Here is a 16,007-nt window from a genome sequence, read left to right on the forward strand (position 1 = left end):
AAGTGCACCTAAATCTGGGCACACGGACCTACAGCATTTTCGCCTTCATCGAAAATGCAACCGCCACATCTGGGATTCGATCCCGCGACCTGTGGGTCAGCAGCCGAGTACCTTAGCCCCTAGACCATCGCGGCGGGGCAACATTCACGTGCAAAATGTGTTGACAACACTTCAGTTTCACTGAATCGTGTACCTAAATACAATTTGGCCTCTGCATTGTCTAACTCTTAACAAGACAACTACGAAACATCACCCCGCCAGCGCTTCATCAATCTAGCCAAAAGAAACACTTTCAAGTTGCTCCTTCACAAGCATATGCTTAGGAATCCTGTCCGACTTTTTTCTCTGCAATTTCACTAAAAAGTAATTGAAAAATTTTCTAGAAATATTCCAAAAATATTCCATTCAAGTCGCACTCACAGTTCAATATTCAAACTCTCTTGGCACCGACAATTTTGCTATTTGCAAGGCTCTAGTATTTAATGCAATGCTTTGTTACTCATCTTGTAAGCGGTCTCTACTGGGGAAAAATAATGACTGCTTGTTTTTTTATGGTACACTCTCAATTAGCTTGGCAGCTTAAAAAAAAAGGAGAACTGGCTGAAGGGGTAGTTTGGAGTAAAATCATTTGGAATCGACACATGCTTTTTGAGCATAGTGTAGATATGCATGCCTGCTTGCCCAGACATGGAAGACCTCAAGAAATGTCCAACACAAAAGCAGCTCTTGATTGGTCCTTTGGATGTAACTTGTATGCAGTTTGCAGTGTATCTGAATGGATGGTTGGATGAGTTGTTATGCTTCCATCTTGAACGTCCATGTTTGTCATTCCTTTTCCGGCCTTGTCTTATTTTGTTCAAGATGCGTTGTAGCATAGCTTTTGTGCATTTATAAAATGAAGCACTTAATTTCTCGCACTGTCTGAAAAGTTTCAACACTTTGACATTCCACGTGGCTGCAAGCAGACAGCAGCCTATCAAGACCACATGGTACACTAGAACCAATTGACTGTAAATGACAAAGTATTTAAAAAGAGTGGACCAAAAAATTTAACAAAGGAAAGACTGAAGAGAGTCATATGTTATATGCCATCTAGCACTGATCACAATACTTGAAATAATTTAAAAGCAGGTTCTGAAAGAAAAAAGAGGGGGGGGGGGGGGAGCATGGGCTTGGGGGGAGGCACAGGAGACTAAAGGAAGGTGGAGACCGAAGTTTGGATTCAGATCCAGCACTTATGAAGAGAAGACCGTGGGTCCTTGTTCTTAACAGAGGGTATGCTTACGTGAGGAGCTGTAGAAGAGGAAGGGGTTGTGATGCTAGCCGTCAAAGCAGTGGAGGAAGAGCAGCTCAGTGTGTCGTCGCCACATGGTGAAGTCAATTGTGAACTAGAATCCCCTTCGGGAAGCAGCCTGGTGACTGGCGTAGGGGGCTGCACTATGGCAACCACCTGAGGAGGGCCACTGCTTTGCAAGGGTGGCAACAACGTGGGCTCGTGCTCCTCCACAGGGCTCGGTGCCAGATGACCAGCAGTGGCAGCCTGAAACTACAACCAGCCTAAACAACTGCAAACATAGTTTTTATCCTGCATGCACATGGTACAAGGCTGTCACGACTTTTAAATAGGAATCCAAACCAAGAATGCAGCAACATAATAATAAGAACTCTAGATGGCGCTCTTTATGCATAGTGATCAACAGTAAGACGCCACGTAGCGTTGATGCACTATGACCAGGCCAACAGCACTGATTCCAAGTTCGACACGCCCAGGAAGGTTATACTGGAACTTCTGGAGTGGCAGTGCCACATACCCGATCGAAGTGAAGCTGCAGGGGCCATATTGCTCAGGCAGGAGGCGGCGAGTGCCTTGTACTGCAGGTTTGCTACTGCGCTTGCGGCCATGCATTCTGCTGTAGCAATGAAAGTGCCTCTCTTTACTTTTCTTAGGAGGCGAGGAACCCTTGGAGTGACTTTAACACATAGCCGACTCATTTTTCCGTTGGCACATACTCTTTTAAGGGTGTTAAAAATAGTACACTGCAGTTGTCTCGCTTGCCTCATTGCAGACGTACCACGTGAGAAAATACAATGAAATTAAATTTATGAAAGGGCATCTAGCACTTCTGCCCATGCCCAAGTCAACATCTGCAAAAACATTATGGCACACAAGGTGTACATACTCTTAAAATAGACATGCTGTCAACCATTATGAAACACTTCTGCCATGTTCTTAATAAACTCAAACGATTCGGAGGTGAAGCCATCCACCGCCTTTACGAATCACGAAGAGCGTGTTGGTTTGGTACAGCATTGCTGAGCTTCACTCGCACGTGCTTGGCGAATAATAGTGCAGCGTCAGTGAAAATACTCTTAACTCTGGGTAATATTTATACGTCTGTTCATAAACTCCTTTGAGGAGCTACTGGATATCCGGAAAAAAATGATGCTTGGAAAATATGCAATCCAATCTCAGATAAAAGATCCTGTTCTTTTAGCTGGTCAACCAAATTCTGAGAAGCATCAATATGGTTTGAAAGTCTCTATTTGTTCTGCTACAATGCCTGAGCCCTGTTTCTCAGCTGATGTACTTCGTTTGGCTATTCATGCGCTTTCTGCCTGTGACAATCCTTCGCGGGTGAAATTTCTAGCCGGTGTAAGGCAGGGGGGAGGAAATACTGCAGCTCCATCAATCACAGGAGGCAAAGGCGTTTCCTGGCTTTATGGAGAAGCTCGCTTTTTTTTCTTCTACGTAAAAAGAGGCCTTTCACAACAGAGTGAGAAATTTTAGCATTCGAAACACAGTGCATATGAAAGTATAAGAAACTAAAATCCCAGAAATGCACATTTATTACTTTTCAGAAACGAAGCACTCACTTGTACGAAAGGTATTCATTGGCTTTTGTATAAAAACGCCGGACATGTACGCTGTGAATACAGTTACTGCCAGTTTTTTTTGCCAGTCCTATCAAAGCAGTATGCTTCGAAGTGCACTGAACATACAAGACATCATTATTTTTGCGCATTCAACCTTCTCGCCTCACGGCGTGATCCTATGTACTATGCGATCCAGCGTCCTTGGAAAATTTAAAAACTTACAAAAATATGTTGCACAGTGTCTCTATGGCACCCGCACGCAAAAGAAAATTATTTGCACACGCGAATGCATTCGCAGTTGGCAACATATGTGAGAGAAAGGGAGTAAAAAATGCCTGGTAACTCGCGGAAAGTTATGCCCGGTGTTTACTTCACGAGATTTGTGCAGCCATATGCTGTACAAGTGCCCACCACTGTCCAGACAACTATCACAGTTGACTTTCACAGCCGCCTTGTTCAATTAGAGGCACCGCACGCAGCATCACCATCACAAAAATAACGCAGAAGTCACATATGATGGCACGAGCCACAATGCACCCGTCCGCTTTTTGCCCGGAGCAATATGGCAGCGCGTCGGCATCGTCCGCGGAGCTCTTCCGCCACTTCTTAAGTTTTAGTATAACTTCCTTGGGCCTGCCTCCACTTTTTCTATCCCTACCAGCGTCCTTTGTCTAAAATGGCACAAACACCTTGGTAACTCCAAGAGGCAGAAGCCCCGTCTCGGATTGCAGGACTGCTGTATGCTTAAGTCAGGACTATTTCAGCAGTGATGGCAAGGGCTGTAGATCTACCAAGTGACTAATACACTTAAACCTTGATAGAATAAACATGGATACAACAAAGTAAATGAAAAATAGTCTAGCAAGAGGTACAGTGTTAAAAATATATACCTTCATAAAGAATTTTCAAATATAACAAGCTTATTTTCATGTAAGATGCAGCTTTGTTATGATGCAGTTTTAGTGTACTTGACAACAGCTGAAACCACAATTTTCAGAACATCAAGGATTGCTGCACATGATGGACACAAATCTGTAACATGTTAAAAAACTGAAATGAAAAAAATTGTTCTACAATCTTGTGCTTTAACTCTGTCTTAAAAAAAACAATTAACCATTGGATTATTTAGACACTGATGCGGTTCCCCAAGAAAAAGGAACCTGCCAGGGCTGCTATCGGTGCTGCTTGCATCATACACAATGAAATAGTTGCACATGCTTGTCATAAAGGCACGAGGCAGGTGCAAAACGTCAGAATGCGGCGATGGTGCGCGGGGCCATGGTGGTATGCATTCTTGCCCCATCCATGTATACTATAGGATTGCCTGAAGGAAAGCACCCGGAAGATGAGGTGTCGCTGTACTGTAGAGCTGCGAAGATCAGGGAAGTGAGTGTCGCTGCATCAACGAAAGCCACCCGAGAGTGGCCATCTACCTTGGAAGACCCGAGTGAAGCTGCCCGGATTCGCCGCTCTTTTGCATAGCATGTCCCGGTGGGCCTACAGCTCTTCTACTGCACACCACGATGGTGGCGACTCATACCACGGTCATCGGAGTACCCCATCATCTGTTGGGCCTAACCTGGCTAGGCCAAAGACAACAAAGACGACCGGGACACCGTCGATAAAGACAAGTGGCTCGTTAGGCGGAAGCAGCCAACGGCGGCCTTGCAAAGGATGTGAACAACAGACCTGATGAACTGTCGACAAGGCAATGACACGAAGTCGACGCGGCCAACTGTAAGAACATTTGGGTACCAAGACTTGGCTATATACTGGTTAGGGCTAGAGGCGACCCTAACTTAACTTGTAAGATTAGTCTTGGGTTCCCCCTTGAGCTACATTAATTTTGAATGTGTGTTTCCTCGTTACGTTGAGTGTATAAAGTGTACTTGTCTGGCCTCTCCCGTCTGTCTCTCTCTCAATCCAATCCTTAGCAAGCATTCCAAGATAATCCTGACATCAATCGGCGAGCTTGCCCAGATTTTTCTATTGACCCAGTCACGTACCGCCGATGATTGCTGGGATGGATTGTGAGAAGTTGGCGGTCATGACCAAGGGCTTAGACTTGAGGAGCAAGGAGGAAACAAATTTTTCGAGAATGCGGAGTGTGTTGAACAAGAGAAAGCACGTGCAAAGAAGATATTCTCGAGCTTATGTTGAGATTGGTGGAAATAAATGCTGCCCTATGTAATGACACTAGTAGCGCGAGTATTCCCACGGCGGCGGCTACCTTGCCGGTTCCCAGGCCACAGATGATTTGCTCAAGAAAGGACACGGTGTGCCCTTTGATGAGCGAAGGGATGACCTGGATGCTTGTTTGCATCGTTTTGAAAGGACTGCGATATGGAAAGACTGGGAAATAAGCGAGTGGGTCAGTGCCTTGAGTCTGACATTAAATGTGTTTGGACGCATGCCTGCACAAGAGTCGCTTGATTACGATCTAGTCAAGAAAACTTGATCTGAAAGGTTCCAGCTAACATCCAAGGGTTAACGAGAAAGGTTCAGGACATATAAGCCTGGAGATTCCGAAACTGGAAAGCAGCTTGTGTGCCAGCTAGGTAAATATTTGGATTGCTGGATTGAAATACGGAGAAAACTTATAAAGGGGTTTGTTCCTGATCCCGGTGTAGCAGCAAGTTGGTTGTATTTTCGAAAGAAAAAGAGCTACACACAACATAGGACATGGCAAAACATGCAGAGCTGTATTTAGAAGCTCAAGAGACTCTCGAAAAACGGGCGAGCGGAAACCCTGAGAGGGGAGAAGTGAGGCTCCAAGGCAACAGCATAGCAGCCATGTTTGCTATGCAATCAACAAGGGTTTAAAGCCATGCATTGCCAAACGAGCAGTTGCCGAGAGGAAACGCCTGTAACATGCGAGCTACGCCAAAAAAAAAGGGAGGCATGAACATATTTTAACATATTTTAACACAGCGCACAAATAAGGAGGGACAAACCACAGTGCTGACTCGCGACTGAATTTTCATTGGAAAAGGAACACTTCAGCTTTCACAACCATGTGGCCACACTAAGGCAAAAACAAAGGCTGATGAGTGTAGGTTTAGGTCAGGCGAAAACACTGCATGTGCTGTCAGGTCGAAGAAAAGCCTGAGATTGTTAGCATAGTGTTGGCAGGAACAGTGTTAAGCCAGTGACAGAAGGGAACGGCAAACAAGTGTTGGTGGATTCTGGTGGGGATACTAAAGTAATCAGGAAAAGCCTTGTAAATAAGAAAAGCTTTGCAGAAAAACTGGGAACTGAACTGTGGTCTTTGATCCAAGAGGACATTCCCTATTTTATTGACAAAATCATAGCCAAATGCATGGAAGACCCCAATATATGGTGTCACTCCATGAAATAGGTCAGGATTGTGAAGGGTGGGCTCTGTGGCTGTGTCATCGCACGGTCCACTAACCCTTTCGTCTTCGCAATGCAGGTGCTCGCCCCTATCATCGCCCAGTTGCTGGTTCTTGCTCTGCTAGCTATCGTGCCGAGAGCGACTCGGCACCAGGTATGACACCGTCCTTCTCATGCGTGCCGCAAACGCATCCGGCTGTCCTGCAGCGCCGCCAGCAAATCACGGGACCACCGACGTCATCATCGTATCACCGCCGTCATCAACCAGTTCAACGACAGCAGCTATAAATTGTCAGCAACCACCCGTCAAGCTTTGTGGGCTCCGTGGCTGTGCCATCGCACGGTCCACTAACCCTTTCGTCTTCGCAATGCAGGTTAGTGTACCACATGACCTGTTCCCTAAACGAAATAGCAATTATTTTTTGGTACAGCTACCGAGCCCACATTGCTGTTGTGCCTTTGCCATTCTATGCGTGAATGTCGCTCGTGCTCTCTTACTTCTGTCGGGGGACGTGGAATCCAATCCTGGCCCAAACTCTCTCCCTAAGGACCGTTCACCTAAAGACCCCCTCCCAGCAAGCCTTATTTTTTCCGAGTTGCAAAAGTTATCTACGGGTCAGTCTACACTGCTCGAGAAAGTGCAGGGACTTAAATCTGCGCTACTAACAACAAACAAAGCCATGGCTGATCTAACTAAACGTATTACGGAGCTTGAAGTTCACTACCAAGGTCTTGTGACACTTAAAAAGGATGTCGAAACAATTAATGGTAACACCGCAATAATGGCCCGTCAAATCTGCGACACGGAGGCGCGGGTTGATGACGCCGAAAATCGCTTCAGAAAAAATAACCTCATCTTTTACGGCCTCCCTGATCCGAACCCGTCCGAAAAATTTTCAGACTCCGAAGAAATACTTATTAACCACTGTCGCGACCACCTAAACTTAACTCTTGACCCTAAACTTATTGAACGTGCTCACCGCCTTGGTCGGCACCGGCATGATCACAAGCGGCCTATAATAGCCAAATTCACTTTTTTCAAAACCAAAGAGGAAATTCTCTCGAATGGACGCAAACTAAAAGGTACTAATTACAGTATTGGGGAAGATTTCTCTGAATCCGTTCGAAAAGCCCGAAAGCATCTTGTTGAATTTGCCCGTACGAAATCTGAGCCCTTCTCTGTGCGGTACAAGACTTTGTTTCTTGGTAAAAAAAGATACGTTTTCAACGAAAATTCCCAAACTGTAAACAAAATTTCCTAGCAATCGCCCCGTCGTCCAAAAAAACAAACAAAACGTGTTAAGTTTACAACACCTAAAACAAGCCTTTCCTTTTCTGTAATCTAAACTAATATACGTAGCTTGTACCCATTTTGCATATGTATTACATTTGTTGTGTGTTTCCCACCCCTTATGTAATACCCCCTCTAGGGGGGGTCTTTAAGGTAATAAACTGAAGTGAAGTGAAGAGGGTATATACGCCAAGCAAGAAAATCAGGATATAAAAAAAGAAGCAAGGACAAGCCCAGATAAGTGGTCAAGGGCAAAGAGTGAGTGAATTGCCAATGTTTAGGTGTATTCTCAGAGGAGCTCGCAGAGGAAGGATAGAACCCTGAGGTATCCATAAACAAGATCAGGCACAAACCAAGAAAAAAAGGGTATAGAGAGGCAGTATCCTATGAATCAGTCAAGCATTTAATATTCTGTCACTTTTGGGAAACCGGAATTTAAATTACACAACTGATGGCGCCCGCCTGCTAGAGGCAGGTCATCCTAGAACATCATTATGCGAATGGGTTTAGATATCCAAAGAGCTTACACAGGAAATCGACTAGGAAAGCGTCTTGGCCAGACGTGCACAAAGACATAGGTCAATTTGTGAAAATAGACCAGAAAAGTTGCAAGTCAAGTGGCATTATAAGAGTGTGAAGTGGTATTGTAGAGTTTGAGGACTAAGGTGTTCTGGACCATGCACTATGAGAACAATGTCTGCGTTTTCGACGTGTTGGAGTAGTGAATTGTTGGCTAATATGATGATGACAAGGGGAAGTGTGTAGCTAGATAAGGTTATAAGCCAGCCCGTGTACGAGGAATCACAAGACGTTACCAGAAAGAAAGCCCTAAGAGAAAGAAATAGGCAGTCCTTTAACAAGAAGCAAAGAGGGTCGATGTCATGAGTAAACAGGCACGTGGCAAACATCGGAATGCAGCGATGGTGTACGAAGCCACGATGGTCTGCATACCCGCCACATCCATGTATGGTTGAAGGAAAGCACATGGCGCACGAGCCAAGCCGTGGGGCTTCGAACTGCAAAGATTAGGGAAGTCAGCATCGCTACATCGACGAAAGCAGTAGCCATCGTCCTCAGAAGACCCGAGCGAGGCTGCCTGCACTTGCTGCACCTTTTCACAGCAGTTTCTGGTGGGCCTACCGCTCTTACACTTCGCCCCAGGACAGTAGCAGCCCACACCACAGTCATCAGAGCACCCCGTCATAAGATGGGTGTAACCTGGCTAGGCTGAAGACAACAAAGAGGACTGGGATACCGTCGATGAAAACAAGCGGCTCGTTGTGAGGAAGTAACCAACGGCAACTTTAGGAGCTTGCGAAGGACGTCGACGACAGACTTAACATGGTGAACTGTAAGAATGTTCGGTTACCGAAGCGCCACCTTGGCAATATACTGGTTAGGGCTAGAGGCAACCCTAAAGTCACTTATTGTCAGCTCAGGTTTGGTTCCGTTTTGTGCTATGTTAATTCTATATCTGTGTTTCCTGATTACCTTGAGTGTATAGGGTGTGTTTCGTCGGCCACTCCCGTCTCCATTTTTTTCTCAATCCTTAGCAAGCACTCCCGAGATGAATCGTGACAATGCTTCAGAATTAATTGAATAGCCATGCGCAAATATTTGAGCACGTGGAATACTCGAAAGAATATCACAGGATTCGAATCCACTTTGAACCTAAAATTTACAATTTATGCCTCCTAGAAATCACAATGCTACACTTTATATGTGATCACAGCTTGATGCAGGTTTCACTGTGAAATAAACTTTTCTATTACCATAGACTTCTGATCGAACACCCCCTCCACAGTCACCACTGAGTACAAATGATCATGTTGTTCCCTCTCCGTGCACCCTGACAGGGCAAAACTCACCTGCTCGAAGTAAATCCAATACTGCTTAGCAGGCATGTGCCCAAATGGCCAAAGTGTTGGGCATACCTGTTGAAGCTGAGCTGTCAAGGGCTGGCGCACTGGCGAGCCTTGGCACGACCCAGGTGGCTCGCTCAATTCCTTGTCAGCCGGGCGAATGGCTGCTGGCACAATGCTGCTGCTCTCCATGTTTTCAAAACTGAGGCGCTGAAAGAACAGCAGCTGCTTAATAAGCACGAGTGAGAGGAAAAACTAAAATTTGGCTTACCCCATCGGTGGGCTGGCTGGCCACAATGGGCAGTCGCTCAGGGTGCTCCTTGAGCTGCTGCACAATGTCCTGCACTTGCTCCACAAACATGTCCGCATGCTGCTCGGCAAGCAGATTGGTCACCACCTACGACGACATATAAATACTGCAGACGCGCCTCAGCTTGTTACAAACAAGTTTGGCTCAGCCAGCGTGTGCCCTGCGAGACGAAGTGTATGATGGGCAGGCAGCCCGCGGACTAAGCTATGCAGGAGCTGCCTGCTCATCACCAGCACTCATTCCCTTCGTGGCACAAACAGATAAGATTTGCAGTTGATTAACATAGAAGACAGATGGGAACCAAGGGGCACACAACATATAGACTGTTTGCAAACAAAACAGTTTAGGCATATTGCAAATAAGTTCTCAGGAAGGTGGCGGAAGAAGGCCAGAAGAAAACCCAGAAGGATTTTTCAGAAAGGAATGCTTTTACTCAAAGAAAAACTTGTCTTAGCCCAGGGATCGAATACAAGTTTTTTTGGGCCTCTACCAACAGATCTTTTTCAAGCACACGAGCGCTGCCGAAGGGTGCGCAAGCACTCGTGAGAAAATTGTGCATGCCGCAACGGCCGCCTCAACAAGCATGCGGCCCTCACACTTCATATTTACGGTGCCATGCCAGCGCTTCGCAGATCACATAAACTTTGCAACGTGTGGAACATTACTGTGTGATTCATTTGTAACTTCAGTGCTTAGCTACAACTTCCTGTCTACAATTTCTACCTGTCCGGCTGTTGAACCAGTTGAGCAGCTCAGAAGCGTCAGTATAATTATCCTTAGAGCCACAACACCTTTGGCATAAACAGAAAGATACCACCTGGTTGCCTAAAAGGTAAAGGATCAGTAAATATTTCACAGATGCATTAGGAATCAATGTCCATCAATAATGTTGATGGATAAATTGTAAAGTTCTGGTATTTAAAGAGTGCACTAGAAATAACCAGACTGAAATAAGATACATTCACAAGACCGCGTGCGTGTTGCTCACACGGTATACATAACTTTAAGTAACAACCGACATGCAACTATGAACGTTCTTCATGAAGAATGGAAACATTCTTCAAATGTAGCTCCTGCTATCAGCACGTCGTCTAGATGGCACGCTACCCGATCAAGTCCTTTCAACTCGTCATCCATAACTGCCTGGAAAATCGAAGGTGCACTCGTTATGCCATAGGGTAAGCACGTATACTTGAATAAACCCAAATGCGTGTTGATCACGACTAGCGACTGTGCTTGGGGATGCAATTCCAGCTGCTGGTATGCAGTAGACAAATCCAAAACCGTGAAATATTTGCAACCGGCCAGCTTTACAAACAGATCCTCAATCACAGGAAGGGGGTAATAATCAGTTCTTAGGCATGAGTTTAGTGTCACCTTGAAATCCTCACACACCCTGACCTGGTTGTTTGGTTTGGGCACCACTACTAGTGGCGTCGCCCATTCACTCTGCTGAACAGGTACTAGCACTCCGCTTTTCACGAGGTTCTGCAGTTCCGAAGATACTGCTTCTTTAACTGAAAATGGTACCGACCGCGCTTTACAAAAAACGGGTGTGCTATTATTATCTTTAAGCACTAACTTAATGGCCCTGTTCTTAATTAGGCCCAAAGCAGGCTAAAAAATCTTAGCATATTTTTAAAGCAGCAATGCCACTTTGTCCAAGCCAACCCCATGCACACTAGCCCAGTCTAACTTCAGTGCTGACAGCCAGTCTCGCCCCAACAGCATAGTGTTAGTACTCTCATTTGTTTTCACGACAATTAGCGAAAGTTGCTTGTGCTGACCATTGTGCTCTACGGAAACGTTTAGCTTCCCTTTTACCGTCAGCGGAGTGCCACCGTAGGTTTTTAGCTTAAGACTGCATGGCTCTAAGGGTAGGCTGGGCCAGTATTTCTTGCACAGTGACTCTGGTACAATTGACACAGATGCCCCTGTGTCAATCTGCATGCGCACACTTTTCTGATCAAGCTTCAGGCAAATTTCGTAGAGTCTGGTGCGCCCCTCACAGGAATAGATATTGTACAGCACATGTTCACCCGCGTCACTTTGCTCGTCTATCACGTTCGCAGCGTCTCTACCTCTGTCCCTACACATCTTCGCTAAGTGTCCAACCTGTTTACACACCCAACAATGGTACTTGCAAAGTTTGCAGATAGGTGCTTCATGCTCTGAGCCGCATCGGAAACAGTGCAGTGGTTCCGCCCCCCTGGTGCCAGTAGGCATCCCCGAAGTTTCTTCTCTCCAGCGTGGAGGGCGTTTCCCGCTATCTGTTTTGCGGTTAAGGGTGCTGATCATTCCTTGTGCCGACTTGGGCTGAAAATCCTGGCTTTCTTTCCAGGCCAACTCGATACTCCTAGCGATACCACAGGCCTCTTTAAAAGCCAACTTGCTTGTCTTTAACAGCTCTGCTTGTGTTTCTTTGTCACAAAGTCCTGCCACAAACCGGTCGCGCAGCGCATCGTCCAGAAACGTTCCGAAATCACAGGATGTCGCCAATTGCTTCAGCTCTACAGCGAAGGCTGTCACCGCTTGCCCATCTTGTTGAAAACAACGACTGAATTTGAAACGCTCGGCAATCACGAACGTTTTGGGAACGTACTGCTCTTTCAGTGTCTGTACTAACTGTGCGTACGTCTTGTTTTCTGGCTTTTCTGGCTCCAGCAACGTTTTCAGAGTTTTGTAGGCCTTTTTTCCTATTGCCGTTATGAACACTGACACCTTCAGGTCGTCGCTCACCTGGAAGGCCTTCAGGAAGTGGTCGAACCGCTCCACGTAGGACTGAAAATCTTCGTCACCGTCCTCGATAAACTGATCGAACCTTCCCAACCATCCTGCCTGTATCTTCACAGCGCTTCGGAACCACCGCTAATGGTGTCTTGTAGCCCAGTGGAATTTGAGTCCCACCCTCGTCGCCAGTCTGTTGTAGCCTCGAGGAACGAGCAGAGCCAGAGTGGCCGTGAACGAAGAACAGTAAGAAGGTTTATTACTACGTGAACACGGAGAACAAAAGAGCACTGGGCGCCCGGTTCACAGCGCTTATATAGCCATGAAGCACCAACACTATCAGCGTGACGTCACACAGGCTTCGCATGACACCACACAGGCCACTGTCCGCAGGTCCGTATAGTCGAGCCATTGAAAACGGTGACAGGCAGCGAGGTCTGGCGGTGGCAGCGATCTTCTAACGTAGGAGGAACAACACATACTTACGCACCTGTGTCGATAAGGTAGCAGACTTTGGTGACACAATTCGTGATGTGGAATAGGCGGCTGTATGTCGGGCCTGAAACACTGGCCATCGTCAGTGCATGGCCCGTGTGTTTCCTGCAAACTGGCATAGCTGTTTGCACTGACAAGCTCGAGCTCCGTATCGGTGGTGGTACCGGCAGACGCTGAGAGGCAGACTTGGCGATCTTTCGCGGCTTTGGCGTCGTCGTGACGCATTGCGGTGGTGGTACACCTAGAGCGCGCTCGGTTCAGTGGCCAACTGATTCACCTTGCGGTTAAGCTCCTCGTTAGCTTAAAGAAGGCAGTCCAAGCGGTTGTCGCAAACCAGCACAGAAAGGATAGATTCACGTGGTTTCTCGATAGCAGATATGGATGGGGCACCGATATCCATAATCTTATCAGCTATCCGCACTAGTGAGTCGAGGGTTTCTGTAGTCGATACACTCAAAATCATCCACACCTGCTGTGGAAGTCGCTGTAAAAAGAGTTCGCGTAGGATGGATGTGTCCAATGCAGCAGAGTGGTCCCTAATCAGATGTCGCAAGCGACGCAAAAGCTCCGTAGGCGTTCGGTCACCGAGCTCTTCTGAGGTGAGTAGCTGCTGCAGTTCACGCTGCTCTCACTCAGTTGTCCGGCGTATGAGCTCGTGTTTAGGGGTGTCGTAGGGTTGTTAGGAGGTGGAGAATGCAGAATGTCTCTTACGATGGCGATGACAGCAGGTGGTAAAGCATTGATTCATACCTAGCTGTTTGCGACGTTACCCGATGTCATCGGAAGAGTGGCTTGACGCTCAGAAACCAGAGTTCAGAGTCCGCCTGCTAAAACTCCAGGGCCCGCGAGAAATGACGACAGAGTCAGGCACCGTGGAATTCGGCATGGCACCGCTGTCGGGTGTGGTGTCCATGGCCAGCCATGGGCACCACACCCAACAGCGAAGAAGCAGAGTTGGCGGCGTTTGGTTTCCTATATATTTTTTTTTTCATTTATCCCTGCTTTGGCATAGACGTCCACAGACGCTATTGCTATTGCTGGCATCTTCTTCTTTCGCCTGGCTCGAACACGCGGAGCAGCTGTGGCATACCTTTTTCATCTTCTCCGAGACGCTGACGGCTTGCCATAAATATGAACAGGTCCGACAAATGGCCCTTTCTCGTTATCGGCAAGAGCGCCAAACTGCGGTGCTTCAAGGGCACGAAAAACCTGCCAAGGAAGTACAGTGCCAACAGCCGTTCATGGATGACGAGAGCCGTTTTTACTCACACGATCGTTGCGTTCGACAACGATATGAAAAAGCAAGACTGCAGTGTTTGCTTGTTGCTGATTAATTGCTCAGAACATTGCCTGGACAACAACATCAAGCTGACGAATGTCGCTGTTGTGTAGTGAGGTTAGCTGCTGAAGTCAGCAGTTTTGTAACCTGCAAAAGCAACCCTGTATTCACCCAATGAGGCAACCCTGTGTGTGTGTGTACACACACACACACACACACACACACACACATATATCTCATTGTAATGTCACTTAGGTCTGTCTTGTGTTTAGCTTCGCGATGGCAATAAAAGTACATTTCCGATACCGCTCGGTGCTTACGCTGCCACCTCATTTGACCATAGCCTCCTATATAACTTTTGTGCCCGCGCATCGGCGCTGAATACATATGCGCCATTTGCCCCTCATAGTTACGACGCTTGCCGCCAGAAGCCGCACCGATCCCACAATAACAGCAGACGACGCGGCCTAAGCACGCTTGCGTTTATGATGGTCTAGAAACCGTTTTCATCGCATTGAATTATGCGTATACGTTAGAAAGTGCACACACATAATTTTTTTAAAGCAAGCACTGTATGCAGAATGCAATGCGAGTTTTTTATTTCATTTCACGCTCAAAGCTTTAGAACTTTTTGAGACAACAGTTTGACATGAAAATCTTTCGGCAAGTCGTGTTTGTCAGTCACACTCGTCGCGAAGTTCACAAAATGTGGGCGGAGAAACTTCATGAGCACAACGTCCAAAAGTTTTTCATGGTGACCTGGGGTCGAGCACTGGAGTTTGTCACGTTTCTGTAGTATTTCCGTGGCATTGTCAATGGCAGCCGTTCATCTTTCTTGCTCTTGCGAGAAAAGTTTCCGCGTCATTCTTTAGAGAACACAGAACCATTACGAGCTCAGTAGACGAATAGAGGAATCCACCTCTGTCCTGGTGCCTAGTTAAGACATCCGATGGCGCAGAGGTGCTTGGTTTAGTCACCAGAGTGAAGCATTCATCCCAGGAAATGGTTTCGTGGACTGCTCTTGCAATATAGCCACCAACCATTGCTAGTGCAGCAACATCTGGCGTTGGGTGCAACGTCTTCACCCTGTCGAGACTCTCTCCTCGAGGGTCGTGGTTGCCTCTGCTGGAAATGCTTCGCCGTCATTCTGCGCTGCTCTTGCCAATCGGTGTAGTAGCGCTGGTGAGAAGCAGCTTCTGTCTGCAGTCTTCACGTTGCTACTGCTGGACATGCAGGCTACGCCAGTCTTCAGTGCTTTCTCAATCCCAGACAAAACTGCTCTCACATCTCTCTGGTCGTTCGAGCCTGCAGATTTCCCCAACCACCCAAAGAAGGCCTCTATTGGGTCAGAGGACATCTTCCTAGTCAGAACGAAACAAAAGCCTGTGGCCGTGAGAAGGTACCGAACACACTCCACGTTTGAGATGATTGTTATAAGCAAGCCCTCGTATGTACGTTTCCTTGGTCAGAAAATTCTTGGCCGGACTCTGCTGCTTGATTTCGGCCAGGTAGTCAAAAAATGACGTTTCAAGCCAACCGAGCCGTCTGTAGTCTTTGGATTCGTACTGCTTGCAGTCCGGGTTGTTCTGGTGGACATGCTGGGTGCAGTTGCTTACGTCCATGAGGGTGAACCAACGGTACATGGCGTCCATGAATACGACGGTGGGACCAATGTGGGCGAAGCTTGTGCCACATGTATGACCTGCCTGCTCTTTCAAGAGCTCCAGGGTCACGTTCACAGGCCGCGAAACGACTTGCACTGCCCTCCTTACGTTCATTTTTCCCATGCTAGTCGGATATACGTGCTTTTTTTGT

At 46.9% G+C, this 16,007-nt stretch overlaps 3 protein-coding genes across 14 annotated transcripts in view; 1 reads left to right on the forward strand and 2 right to left on the reverse strand.

The window, feature by feature from the left end:
* The window catches only part of Wnk (Wnk kinase), a 407,304-nt gene that overhangs the window by 160,700 nt on the left and 230,597 nt on the right, over positions 1-16,007 (reverse strand). For 11 of the 12 annotated variants that reach the window (XR_012885945.1, XR_012885943.1, XM_075872963.1 and 8 more), the window contains 3 exons: positions 9,653-9,778; positions 9,454-9,591; positions 1,286-1,546 (listed from right to left, as the gene is read on the reverse strand). Coding sequence is in view for 10 of the 12 variants with exons in the window: in XM_075872963.1 (XP_075729078.1) it covers positions 1,286-1,546; positions 9,454-9,591; positions 9,653-9,778 (525 nt within the window). In the remaining 2 variants the exon portion in view is untranslated. The remainder of the gene's footprint in view (positions 1-1,285; positions 1,547-9,453; positions 9,592-9,652; positions 9,779-16,007) is intronic. The other variant, XM_037415294.2, reaches the window with a different exon arrangement.
* On the forward strand, positions 6,597-7,490 carry LOC142771479 (uncharacterized). Its single transcript, XM_075872964.1, has one exon. The coding sequence runs from the start codon at positions 6,597-6,599 to the stop codon at positions 7,488-7,490; it is 894 nt and encodes a 297-aa protein (XP_075729079.1).
* On the reverse strand, positions 11,219-15,979 carry LOC142772051 (uncharacterized). Its single transcript, XM_075874151.1, has 2 exons — positions 15,605-15,979; positions 11,219-12,559 (listed from the first exon to the last, which is right to left on the reverse strand). The coding sequence occupies exons 1-2, from the start codon at positions 15,977-15,979 to the stop codon at positions 11,330-11,332; spliced, it is 1,605 nt and encodes a 534-aa protein (XP_075730266.1). The 3' UTR covers positions 11,219-11,329.

Source organism: Rhipicephalus microplus, chromosome 9 (assembly GCF_043290135.1).
Source record: "Rhipicephalus microplus isolate Deutch F79 chromosome 9, USDA_Rmic, whole genome shotgun sequence".
Taxonomy (NCBI): Eukaryota; Metazoa; Arthropoda; class Arachnida; order Ixodida; family Ixodidae; genus Rhipicephalus; species Rhipicephalus microplus.

Bases quoted from the DNA above. Each gene is read 5' to 3' on its own strand.
- LOC142771479 (XM_075872964.1), top strand. From the start codon at position 6,597: ATGCAGGTTAGTGTACCACATGACCTGTTCCCTAAACGAAATAGCAAT.
- LOC142772051 (XM_075874151.1), bottom strand. From the start codon at position 15,979: ATGGGAAAAATGAACGTAAGGAGGGCAGTGCAAGTCGTTTCGCGGCCT. The intron at 12,560-15,604 runs GTGTGTTCGGTA...AGACACCATTAG, and splicing joins ACAATCATCTCAAACGTGGA to CGGTGGTTCCGAAGCGCTGT.